General features: G+C 43.6%; 1 protein-coding gene across 4 annotated transcripts in view; it reads left to right on the top strand.

Moving 5' to 3' along the window:
- Positions 1-13,243, top strand: part of DCLRE1C (DNA cross-link repair 1C) — a 50,885-nt gene that overhangs the window by 643 nt on the left and 36,999 nt on the right. Inside the window, exon 1 of one of the 4 annotated variants that reach the window (XM_074358188.1) lies at positions 10,387-10,573. The exons of 2 other annotated variants lie outside the window; for them this stretch is intronic. In XM_074358188.1, coding sequence (XP_074214289.1) covers positions 10,465-10,573 — 109 coding nt within the window. In that variant the 5' untranslated portion in view covers positions 10,387-10,464. Of the gene's footprint in view, positions 1-10,386; positions 10,574-13,243 lie in introns of those variants that run through there. One more of the 4 variants, XM_074358189.1, reaches the window with a different exon arrangement.

The following is a 13,243-nucleotide window of genomic DNA, read 5'->3' on the forward strand; positions in this document are numbered from 1 at the left end:
GGTGGAGAGAGAGCTGTGTTATTAGTGTTGTTTTAATCCCAGAGTTCCCTAAAAAAGCCTGTCTGAGAAGAGACCATTGACTCTTCTGGTCCCTAGTAATAGATACCTGCTACCTCTCCCGCCCGTCCTTTGTTGGAATTTAATGAACCGATCCATAGAGTCCACCATGGTGCCTGACAGTTGGTAAACGTGTGATAAATGACAAATCTATAGCTTTAATTACTTTTTTGTAACATTATCTTCATTATTGTATTTAAGATACAGTCTTCTTACAACTCTTAAAATTTATTTCTCAGATCTCAGTATATTTATACAGATCCCCGTATAACCAATGTATATTCAACATCCACCTGTTATCCAAAACAACCCCCCTCCAAACGCCCACCCTCCTTCCACAGTCTTCCCCTTTCCGTCGGTGTTTCCCAGAATCCACTTTCTCTTGCCCTTCATATCCATCCACCAGCAGAACCTGTTGGCTTTACTGCTCCCATCCAGCCCAAGCCACCATCAGTTTTCCCCCTTCTGGTTATTGCAGTTGTTCCCAACAGTCTTTTCTGGTCCCCTATAGTCTGTTCTCAAAAAACAATAGGTTTGATCTGATAAAACCTAAGTCAGATTATGTCATTTCTCTTCTCCCAATCCTGCAGTGGCTCCCCATTCTACAGAATAAAAACCAACGAAGCCCTACAAAATTTTCATGCAATCTCTCCTCTCTTGCTCTGTAGCCCTGGCTCACGCTGCTCCAGCCACACCGGCCTCCAGGCTGTTCTTCCCCAGTTCCCATATTGAGACCTTAGTTGTAGCTGCTCCCTTTGCCTGGAACGATCTTCCTCCCTTTACCCCTTGGCTTCAAGTCATTGTTAATATCTCAACTTGCCCATCCCTGTCCCTCTAGCTCTCTCTTCCCATCATGTTCTCTTACCACGTTCTAGTGTTTCTTTTTTTCCGTTGGACTTACCACCTTCTAATATACTATTTATATTGCTTGTTCCTTAATTTTATTATTTACCTTTCACTAGAATGTAGTTCCCATTCAGAGAGATCTTGCTAACTAAATTCCTGAAACAGTGCCTTGCACTCAGTAGGTGCTAAAATAATATATTTTTAATAAATTTATTTCACCACCATTGCCACTATAAGACTGTGAGAACAGTATAGCATGATGTCTAGGACAATGGCGTCTGGGGCATGAGCTTGGATTTGAATCTTGGCTCTACTACTTACTCGTTCTACTACTTAAACTGTTTCCTTAACTAAAATGAAGGCAAAAACTGTACCTATCTGATGGGGTTGTTGTGAGGCTGAAATATATATAAACCATTTATAGGACGGCATCTGAAATTGTTACTGATCCGAGTCTTTGGGCTCTTTAAATGTTATTGACCTGGGTGCTTGGACAATTTAATCTTCAGAAATTGATGAGGCCAGACCAGAAATTCAAGCAAGACTTTATAGGGGCTTGTGCTGCAGCAGAAGGGAGCAAAGGCAAGAGTCAGGGACCCATGCTCACTCCCCAAGGCAGAGGTGAGCTGGTCCCTTAAATGGGGTCAGGGTAGGGGTGGATTGGTGGGTTGGGCAGGAGGCATAACTTACGTGGTCCACCCACCCACTTGGTGGTGCTGTGTGCAGAGATCATGCCCAGCACCCTGCTTTTGCTCTCAGAACCTCAGAACTGACAGTTGGTTTGTGGCTTTTGTGTAGCCTATTGTTCATAATTGCCCCAACAGCGTATGGATGTAGTTATTTTTAGTCCCATAGAGTTTATTTGTATTCTGTTGCTCTAGGAGACATTTGTCCAGGTGCAAGTGTAAGCCCTCAGGGAGAGGGTCCCAGGTTCTCAGAACTGCATAAATGGTAGCTATTATTATTTGCATTAGAATGTGTGCTCCATTGCCATGTGGGTTTTTCTCTGCTTTGCTGACTGTGGAATCTTTAGTGTCTAGAACAGTGTCTGACACATAGTAGATAGTCAAGGAATATTTGTTAAATGAATAAATGAATCCTCACCATCACATCTTCTGAAGTGTTGCAGCAGCTTCCTACCCAGATGCCCAGCCCCAGACTGCCTGAGTGATCTTTCTAAACTCAAATCCAGTGGTTCTCAAACTTTAGCATCTATAAGAATCCCCTGGAGGGAAGGTATGTTAAAACAAACAATTGGGTCCACCCCCAGAGTTTCTGATTCAGTGGACCTGGGCTGGGGTAGAGAATTTTCATTTCTAACCAGTTTCCAATACCATTGGTGATGCTCTTCCAGGTTCCGCATTTTGAGAAACTGCTCTAATCTCACGTGTCACTGCCTTATTTCAAACCATCTAGGCTTGCCACTACCACTCAAATTAAAGTTTAAAATCCTTGGCTTTGTGCACAAGGAAGGTCCTTGTGGTCCAGTCTCTTCTGTTTAAAAAATTTTTTTCTTTATTGAGGTGTAGTTGATGTATAATATTATATAAGTTTCAGGCATACAACATAGTGATTAACAATTTTTAAAGCTTATACTCCATTTATGGTTATTATAAAATATTGGCTATCTTCCCTGTGTTGTACAATATATCCTTGTAGCTTATTTATTTTACCCATAGTAGTTTGTACCTATCAATCCCCTACCCCTCCCCTGCTTCACTCTCCTCACTGGTAACCACTAGTTTGTTCTCTCTGTGAGTTTACTTTTTTGTTATATTCACTAATTTGTTTTATTTTTTAGTTTTCACATATGCGTGATATCATACAATATTTATCTTTGTCTGATTTATTTCACTTAGCACAATACTCTCCAAGTCCATCTATGTTGTTGCAAATGGCAAGATTTCATTCTTTTTTATGGATGAGTTGTATTCCATTGTATACATATATACCACATCTGCTTTACCCATTCACCTGTTGATGAACATTTAGGTTGGTTCCATACCTTGGCAACTGTAAATAGTGCTGCTGTGAACATTGGGGGTACATGTAGCTTTCAAATTAATTTTTTTTCAGATATATACACAGGAGTGAAATTGCTGGGTCATGTGGTAGTTATATATATTTTTTTTTTTTTGAGAAAACTCCACACTGTTTTCCACAGTGGCTGCACCAATTTACATTCCCACCAACAGTACGAGGGTTCCATTTTCTGCACATCACTGACAACATTTGTTATTTGTGTTCTTTTTGAGGATTCTGACAGCTGTGAGGTGATACCTCACTGTGGTTTTGATTTGCATTTCCCTGATGATTAGTGTTGATAAGGATCTTTTCATGTGCCTGTTGACCATCTGCATGTCCTCTTTGGAGATATGTCAGTCAGGTCTTTTGCCCATTTTTTAATCGGGTTGTTTGGGTTTTTTCATGTTGAGTTGTATGAGCTGTCTATATATGTTGGTATTAATCCCTTATCCATCATACCTTTTGCAAATATTTTCTCCTGTTCAGTAGGTTGCCTTTTTGTTTTGTTGATGGTCTCCTTTGCTGTGCAAATACTTTTAAGTGTAATAAGGTCCTATTTGTTTATTTTTGCTTTTGTTTCTTTTGCTTTAAGAGACAGACCCCTCAAAAATATTGCTACAATTTACGTCAAAGAGTGTTAACGCCTATGTTTTCATCTAAGAGTTTTATGGTTTCTGGTCTTACATTTAGGTTTTCAATCCATTTTGAGTTATTTTTGCATATTGACTTGAATGTCTGTTTCCTATCCCAGGTTAGGGAAGTTTTCAGCTATTATGTCTTCAAATATGTTCTCGGCCCCTTTCTCTCTTTATTCTCCTTCTGGGAACCCTATAATGCAAATAGTAGTGTGCTTAATGTTGTCTCAGAGGTTTCTTAAACTGTTTTCATTTCTTGTCATTTTTTTCCTTCTGTCTGTTTAGCATCAGTGATTTCCACCACTCTGTCTTCCAACTCACTGGTTTTCTGTATCATTTAGTCTATTGTTGATGCCTTCTAGTGTTTTTTATTTCAATTATGGTATTCTTCATCTCTGTTTGGTTGTTCTTTGCATTTTCGAACTCTTTTTTAAAAACATCTAACTTCTCACTCTGCATCAATTCTAGTCCCAAGTTCTTTGATCATCTTTATTAGCACTACCCTGAACACTTTCTTAGGTAGATTGCCTATCTATACCTCATTTAGTTCTTCTTCTGGGATTTTATCTTATTCATTCATTTGGAAGATGTTCCTCTGTTGCCTCATTTTGCCTGGGTGGCTGTTTTTAGTTTTATGTATCTGGTAGATTGGTTATGTCTCTCAACCTTGGAGAGGTGGCCTTTTGTAGGAGACATCCTATGCATCCCAGCAGCTCCCTTTCCTCTCATCACCCAAGCTATATGTCCCCGGGGTGCCCGTATGAGGGCTGTGTGGGTCTTTCTGTTGTGGTAGGTTGACTATATGAGTAGTCTAGTAAGCTTGGTTGGCCCCTGGTCTGTTTGGTCTGTGCATGGAGCTGCAGGCCACTGGTTGAGGGGGGCTAGTACTGGCTCACTAGTGGGTGGCATTGGGCGTTGGGGTCCAGAAGACTGCAGGGTTGTTTCTCACCCACTGGAGGGTGAAGCCAGGTCCTGGGGCTAGTGCTGCTGGCCTACTGGTGGGTAGAGCTGGGTCCTGGAGTCTGGTAATGGGGCCGAGGGGTCTGCTGTCAGATGGCTGGTGGGTGAAGCTGGTTCCTGATGCAGTTGGGTTCAGGGTCTGGGGTGTCCTGAAGCTTGTGTTGGCCTGCTGGTGGGCAGGGTGGGGCTCAGCTAGTTGCAGTGCAGGGTCTGGCCTGCTGGTGAGCAGGTGGGTCCACAGGCTGTAGGATTGTGGTTTTCTTCTGTCTGGTGTCTGTGCTCTGGTGGGTGAAGTTGATCAGAAAGCTGGAGCAGGTTCCCTGGAGGGCAGAGCCCAGGGAATCATGGGGCTGGTGCCTGCCCAGTGGTGGGTAGACCTGTATCCTGGGTCTTTTGGTGGGTAAGGCTGCATCCAAAGGGGGCTGTGGGCTCAGGAGGTATTAAGGCAGCCTGTCTGCTGATAGGTGGGGCTGTGTCTTTCTTGGCCTGAGGCATCCCAGCACTGGCACCAACAGGCTGGGTTTTGGGATAATAAGCCAGAGGGAGGATTCCACAATGGCGCTGGCCAGCACCAGTGTCCGCATGATAGACTGAGCTCCCCAAAATGGCTGCTGCCAGCGTCTACACCCTCAGCACGAGCTGCAGTTGCCTCCTACCTCTCTGGGAAACTATCCAAGGCTAGTGGGTAGATCAGCCCAGCCTCCAGTCAAATGACTGTTTCTGCCCTTGGTCCCAGAGTGTGTGACATTTTTGCATGTGCCCTTTAAGAGTGAAGTCTCTATTTCCCCAGTCCTCTGGGACTCCTGAAAGTAAGCCCTGTAGGCCCTCAAAGCCAAATGCTCTGGGGGCTCATCCCCCTAGTGCAGGAACCCCAGGCTGGGGAGCCCGATGTGGGGCTCAGATCTCTCACTCTTTGGGGAGAACCTCTGCAATTGTAATCCTCTTGTTTGTGGTCACCCACCTGGGGGTGTGGGACTTGACTGTCACGACCTGCCCCTCCTACCCTTCCTTGTGTCCTGAGTTGTAGAAGATAATTTCTTACAGGTTCCAGTCTTTTTCACAGATGGCTGTTCTGCAGATAATAGTGATTTTGGTGTGCCTGTGGGAGGAAATGAGCCCAGGGTCTCTCTACTCTGCCGTTTTGGCTGATCTCTGTGGTCTGGTGCCTCCTGAGCTGCTTTTGCCTTGACTTCCCCTGTTAGGCCCCCATTATTTCACCCTTTTGATCTCACTGCTTTGGTTAAAAGGAAATATTTGCAGTTCCCAGAGTAAATAAAAGCTCATTACAGGGACTTCATCTGTTCTTGGGCATGGAAGCTGAGCTCAAATTCACCTTCTCTGCTAAGTTTTTCTGAAGGCCCTTTTCTCCTTGCAGAAACAGCCTCTGTCCTTGGCCTCCACCCTGTACCCTGAGCGCACTTCCACTAACGCACTGTAAAAACTGCTGCCTCTATTTGTTTCCATTAGTTTCTCCTTTTGACAGACTGCAAGCTCTTGGTAGACCAGAGCTGATGCCTTCAGGTGCCTCCGGGTTCAAGCTCAGCGTCTGGCACTCAGTGAATACCCCGTGAATAGTGATAGCTAACATTTATTAAGTGCTTACCATTTTCTAGGGCCTTGGGTAGAATTCTTAGAATGCTTTTCTTTCCTAGTTGAATAACGCTTGCTAATCAGTCAGAGGGGTGGGGGTAGGAAGTGAGAAGAGGAGGTAAAGGTGGTGGGGAAGGATATGTAACCAATGCAAAATAAACATACATTGTGTTTTTTTAAGGAACCACTTTCTATGATGTGAATTAACCAGGTAGTGTCTTAATCAGCTCCTCCAGAGAAGAGATATCCTTGCCAACCTTTTTTACTTCGTCCACAGTCTCCTATACATGCTCCTTTTTTTTTTTAAACAAATCTATTGCACTATAATTGAAATGCAATATATAGCATATATTTAATAGCATATAATTTAGTAAGTCTTAACGTATGTATACACCTTGGAAACCATGACCACAATCAAGTTAATGAACTTCTTTTCTTGTGTACCCAGACAACTCCTGATCTGCTTTTTGTCAATGTAGATCAGTTCACGTTTTCTATAATTTTATATAAATGAAACAATATAGTATGTATTCTTCTTTTGTCTGGTTTCTCTTGCTCAACATAATTATTTTGAGATTCATCCACATTGTTTTGTTGTATTAATAGCTCACCCCCCATTTTATTGTGATGTAATTGACATATTGTGTAATTTTAAGGTGTACAACACAATGACTTTATACGTGTATACATTGCGTTGGGTCAACGTGATCACCACAGTTAAGTCAAGTTAGCATCCACAGCCTCACATAGTTACAGTTTTTTTTCTTGTGATGAGAATTTTTAAGGTCCACCTCCCCAACAACTCTCAAGTATACAGTACAGTGTTGTCAGCTCTAATTACCAAGATGTACATCACATCCCCGTGACTTCCTCGTCTTGTACTTGGAAATCTTTGGACCTTTTGATCGCCTTCATCCATGTCCCTCACTCCCCACCCCCACCTCTGGCAACCACCAATCTGTTCTTTGTTTCTGTGAGTTTGATTTCTTTAGATTCCTCTTATCAGTGAGATCATGTAGTAGTAGATGCCCGATAAACAACAACAGCTAATATTTATTGAGCTCTTACCATTTTCCAAGGGTATGTAGACTTTGTGGTTACCTTCATTTTAGGATGAGAAAACTGAGTTACAGAGAGGTTAACTTAACCAAGATCACATAAATGGCAGTGGTTCAGATGAAGTGTTAACCAGGGTCTCCAAAATCTCCTGACAAGACTCTTAGTCCCTGAATGATCTACTTTGGAATGTCAATTTGAATAAATCCATACACTTTGCTGTTGGTTCTAAATCAGATCTCAACTTCTTCCAAAGCTGAAATCAAAATATTTTTTAAAAATCACAAAACTGAAGATAAGCTGTCTGTAGTTACATCTTATAAATTAGAAGTTTTATAAGAATTCTGAAATCTTGAAATTGTTAACCCTTAGTAGTAGGTAGAGTACCTTATTTTTATTAGGGAAAAAAAACTCGATAAAATACTTCTTGTATATTTTGTTTTACATTGCTTTTTGTTATGAGTTGAATTGAGTCTCCCTCCCCCCCAAAATTCATAGGTTGAAGTCCTAATCCTCAGTACCTCAGAATGTGACCTTATTTGGAAGTAGGGTAGTTGCAGATGTAATTGGTTAAGAAGAGGTCAGACTAGAGGAGAGTAGGCCCTGATAAAATATGACTGGTGTTCTCATAAGAGGAAGAGACACCAGGGATGTGTGCAAACAGAGAAAAGACCGTGTGAGGACACCATAACAAGAAGGCTCTCTAAAGCCAAGGAAAGAGAAACCAAACTTGCCAACGTCTTGACCTTGGACTTCCAGACTGCAGAACTCTGACAAAATAAGTTTCTATTGTTTAAGTCATTTAATTTGTGGTACTTGTTACTGTAGCCCTAGCAAACAAATACACTTTTTTTCAAACATATATTATCTCAATGTACACCCCCTAGAGTGACACTTTATTTCTTCTAAAAGTAAATTTATAATGCAAGTTATTTATATGGGCAACAATTTAGAAGTACATAAAGTTAAGAAAAAGATATCCTGTAGTGATTTCTCAACAAAGACATATCTATTGCAATAAGTAATTTTTAAGTATTTAACATAAACTTAATAGCAGTTTTCAGTCCTTCTGAGACAGAATAAAGTTAGGACTTAGCAGTCCAAAGAGTTTTGGGATTGCAGAAGGATAGAAATTTCCAGCTGGAGAATGAGGACAGACCAGCAGTTGACCCCATTTTACTTTTTTTTTCAATTGAAGTATAGTTGATTTACAACATTGTGTTAGTTTCTGGTGTACAGCATAGTGATTCAGTCATACATATATATTATTTTCAATATTCTTTTTCATTATAGGTTATTACAAGCTATTGAATATAGTTCCCTGTGCTATACAGTAGGACCTTGTTGTTTATCAGTTCTGTATATGGTAGGTTGTATCTGCTAATCCCAAACTCCTAATTTATACCCTCTGCCCCTTTGGTCACCGTAAGTTTGTTTCTATGTTGGTGAGTTCAGTGTTTCCTTTACAAGCATCCAACAGAGGCTTTTCACTTGGGACTCAGTATCCAGATAATTGGGTTTCTTCTGGAAATCCATTTCATTTGTATCTTGAGGGTGCCAAAAATCGTTTAATAAAATGATTGTATCTTCCTCTACAAAAGCAAAATATACAGCTCACCCTCCCAAGAGCACACATGTGCACATCCCTGGGCTATACTTCCCCACCTTCACTATTTTCTTTCCTGTCTTTTCCCTTTATCCTGACTCTCTATGTACCTTTATTCTTTTGTACTATATCCACTGTGGAAAGAAGAGAGGATAAACATGTGGAGAGAAAAATAAGAATATGAGCTTTATCTTGATCTGCCTGGCCAGGAGCTCCATTGTCAGAGGTAGACAGACTGGATTCTGCAGATACCAGGCTCAGTGCAAGATCTAGTTTTAGGTATAGATAGCCTACCACAGTGACAGCCCTCCTTTCTTCTATGACAAGCCATCTTATACTACGTCAATGGTATTGGTAATATAAACTGGCAGAGTACTTTACTCAGATTAGTGATGATGGTGTTTATACCCCCTCCCCATCTTCTTCCTCTCCTCCTCCTCCTTCTTAATATTTCAGGAGAATCTGTGTTTGAATAGAACTGACTGCCATGGCTGCAGGAACATGCTGAACATGCTGACATTCTCTGAGGGTCATGTTCTGGTTCTTGATTCCCCTGGCTACAACTCATTTTTACGGTATTTATTCCTACATCACTTTGCATCTCTGTGGAAGCACTTATTTACCATGTTTTGCAAAGGTCTTGTCTCCAAATAGATTGAAAACGACTTGGAGGCACACTTTAGTCATCTGTGTCACCATGGCAAGGCTTGTAGGGTGCTGTGCACAAAGTTGCTATGCAACACTCACAAATGTTGGCATTGTTTGCGATTAATAATACTGTGGTGTCTAAGGAGACTTGCTCAGAAGGGGTGCAGGGAATGCCATTGTGACTATTTGGTGAATGTTAATACCTTAACAAACCTTTTCATAAAGTTGCTTTGGTGGTTAAAATATTCCGAACTTTCTTTCATCATGCAACCTTTTCTTTTCTTTTATGTATTTTTCTAAATTCCTAAAAAAAAAAAGAAAGAAAGAAAGGGGTTGGAGGTAGGGGAGGCTAGCAGCTAAGCTTTCCTTGGGATCTTTACTTATCTACCCTAGGATCATGCATCTGAGTTGTGATCATCACAGTCTGTGTAATTATTCCGTTTGTAAATTACAAACAGGAGCGAGTTTTTTAATCTACTACCAGACTGATAGTTTTTCTCATACAGTCCTCACGGTTATCCCATAAGGTAGACATTGGGAAGAGAAGAGACAGGAGAGAAGCGAAAGAAGGCTTTCAGAATCTCATGGACAAGCGGGAAGTGGAACGCACTCTGATCTCAAAGCCAAGCTCTGCATCCCTTTTCACATTCTTGAGAGGAGCCTCCTAGGAGCTCAGGATGTTCATTTTCCCTTCGCTCTGCTGTTCCTGCACAGACACAGGCAACTTTTAGGCAGAGCGCTACCCATACTGTGCCAAGGTTTCCGGGAGGAGCCTCACTCCTCGCGCTACCTGCTACATTCCCACGGCCTCCCAGCTCTGAGCGCAGTAACCGCCTCAGTCAGTTTCAAGTGGATGGCAGGAATTTACAGGAAGCTCCTTGGCACCGCCCCCAGGCCTCAGGGCTCCTCTGATTGGGCGTGGCTGACCCGCGCCGGCCAATGGTGAGGCGGCGGCAGGTTCCCGGAAGTGGCGGCGAGGTTAGCGCGGCTTGGGCTTCCGAGGGCGGCGAGGCGGCCACTCAGCTGGGTTTGATCGGAGCGATGAGCTCCTTCGAGGGGCAGATGGCCGAGTATCCAACCATCTCCATAGACCGCTTCGACAGGGAGAACCTGAGGGCCCGCGCCTACTTCCTGTCCCACTGCCACAAGGGTGAGTAGCGCGGCGCGCCGCCCCTCCCGGTCCCCGGCTGCGCGGGTTCTGTCCCCGCGAGGAGGTCGCCCAGGGGCTGGAGAGGAGGGAAGGCGGAGATCGGGGTCCCGGAGGAGGGAGTGCAGGCCGTGAGGGGGCCCGGGGAAAGACTAGCGACTGCAGCTTGTCGCAGACTGGCCCGCCTGAGGCTTTATTTATCCGCTCATCGGCACCACGGTACGGAACAGCGCCTGCGAGTGATCACCGACCCAGGCCAGTTTGATTAGGCACAACTCCTGGGTTCTCTCCGCAACTACTCGGAAGCCCTCCTCGGGCCCAATAGTCAGGGGTTGGCGAGGATTTCTTAGTTCTTCCCCCATGTCCTCGCGACTCTGTTATGAAGACAAATTTAGATGAAATTCTGCGATACCCCCCAACCATTTATTAGCAAGCCAGTGCACATCAAATGAAACATCCCGTCTGTCAGCTCCACGAATCGCAAGAGCCCCCTCCTTATAGGTGTTCTGTCCACATCCAGTTTGAAAGGTTCGGTTTTGGTCTAGAGGCAGGATGCGGTTTCCCTTAGACACGGCCAGGTCAGGCAACCGGAATACTAAGATTTCACAGCTGAACGGGGTTAGGAATGAAGCCTGGAGTTTCACCCCCGAAGATATACGGTCCAGATGCTGGATGCTCCAGGCAAGGCCGAAGCGTGTGTACAACATTTTAGCCCATCCCCAGAGCTGGACTACCACTGATTTCACAACCAATGTCTATTTTTAACATCTGGTTCGCTGACTGATATGTCACTAACTTTACCAATGAAAATAGGGTTGCTATGCTAATTAGCATAGCCTTTGCACTGACCAGAGTTGAAGCTTAATTGAAGCGTTCTAAAAGCTGCCTCTTGGAGTAAGGGCCTCCAGAGTAGCTTAAGTAGCATGCCCTCAACCCCTCTTCTAAGAAGTGACTCAGATACATGCCACACAGTGTGACTTTAAAGTGAATTACAGATATCAAAACATGCCCGTCTTCAGCAACTGTTGTCTTGAGTGTGGAATCACTCACTTTAACCTGTTGTAAATCATTGAAGTTACAGCTTTGGGGAAATGCCTCTGCTTTCTGGCTCTATGCCCCTAATTATCTCTCTTTAATAAAGGAAATCTGAATCTCCTCTCTCAATTTGCTAAAAAGCAGGTGAGCCTCTTTCAGGGTCTTCTTTTTTTCCAACCAAATAAAAGATTTTGTTTTAAACTAGATTGCATTGATTCTATACATCAGTTTGGAGAGCATTAAAATCTTTTTGCATTTAAGTCTTGTGAGGGTCTTTCTGCTTCTTCTTGAGGATAACATTTTTTGTTTTTGTCTTGTTTTTCATTGAGAATCCACTGCCGCATCAAGATGCCCCTGTTTTACCTTTTGTGTTGAGTCTTGCTGGCGTTTCTGAACTCACATGTGGCCACAACGGAAGAATGGCTTTGGGGCTTGGCCTTCGTGTTTCGGAGTAGTGGAGAAAGAGTTCATCTAAAGGAATGTATGAAATCATCATCATTAGTTAGTACTTTAAGCAAGCAATGGACTCTCTACTGTCGACCAGTTTAGAATAACTTTTCCTGTTTTCTGATCATACGTGGGTCTGTTTACCCAATGAGGGTGTAAACTCATCAAGGGCAAGAACTCAGTTTCAGAGGTTTGCCACATTGCCTATTGGTGGTTTGTAACTTTTTTTGGGAAACAGACTTCTTCAGAAGTGCTATGGACTGAATTGTATACCACGCCCCCTGCCATTCATATATTGAATCCCTAATCCCCAGTGTGACTGTGTTTGGAGAAAGGGCTTTTAGGAGGTGATTAAGGTTAAATGAGGTCATAACGGTGGAGTCTTAATTTGCTAGGATTGGTAACCTTAGAAGAAAAGGGAGAGCAGTCTCCCTCCACCTGCACAATGAGGAGAGGCCTTGTGAGCTCACAGCAAGAAGGTGGTTGTTTTAAGGCAGGAGGGGAGGCCACACCAGAAATCAGCCTGGTCACCTTGGTCTTGGACTTTAGCTTCCAGAACTGTTAGAAATAAATTTCTGTTGAAGCCATCCAGTCTGCGATATTTTATTATTGAAGCCTGAGCAGACTAATACAGAATACCTGACAAGATCCATGAACTCTAGTTAGAAAAACTGCACAAACACATGTTCATATCACACTTTGATACAAGTTGGGGTGGGCCACGGACCCCCTTGATGCCCGTTTATGACCCTTCTGGGATCCAGTGCTGCACTCAGGGCAGGCTTTGCTAAGCATCAGTGAGGCTTGGAGGATGCCCAGGGGACCCCCCAAAACGGTGGCCCAGGGTGGGGGAGGGGGATCCTGTCAGAAGACAACTTGAGATGATTTATTCTGGTCCAGGAAAAAGAAAAAGGCCCTGGAAAGGAGACTCTGGGGCAGCACAAAGTAAACTCACCTGGGTTCCCTTGACTGCCCACCGGGAAGGGACCTGGGTGCTGGGATGGGGTGTCTTGGTGAAACAGGGTGCTGCCTGCTGAGTTAGTTTGGGAGCATGGAGCAGAGTCCTGAATCAGCCTTCTTTCTGCTGTGTCTCAAACTCTCTGGAAACCCTGATTACTGAGAGTCCTGCCCCAGGATGCACTCATTGGCCCTAGAAGCCTGAACCAGGAGTGACCCAAGGAGATGTCCCCT

The sequence above is a fragment of the Camelus bactrianus genome, chromosome 35 (assembly GCF_048773025.1).
Source record: "Camelus bactrianus isolate YW-2024 breed Bactrian camel chromosome 35, ASM4877302v1, whole genome shotgun sequence".
Classification (NCBI taxonomy): domain Eukaryota; kingdom Metazoa; phylum Chordata; class Mammalia; order Artiodactyla; family Camelidae; genus Camelus; species Camelus bactrianus.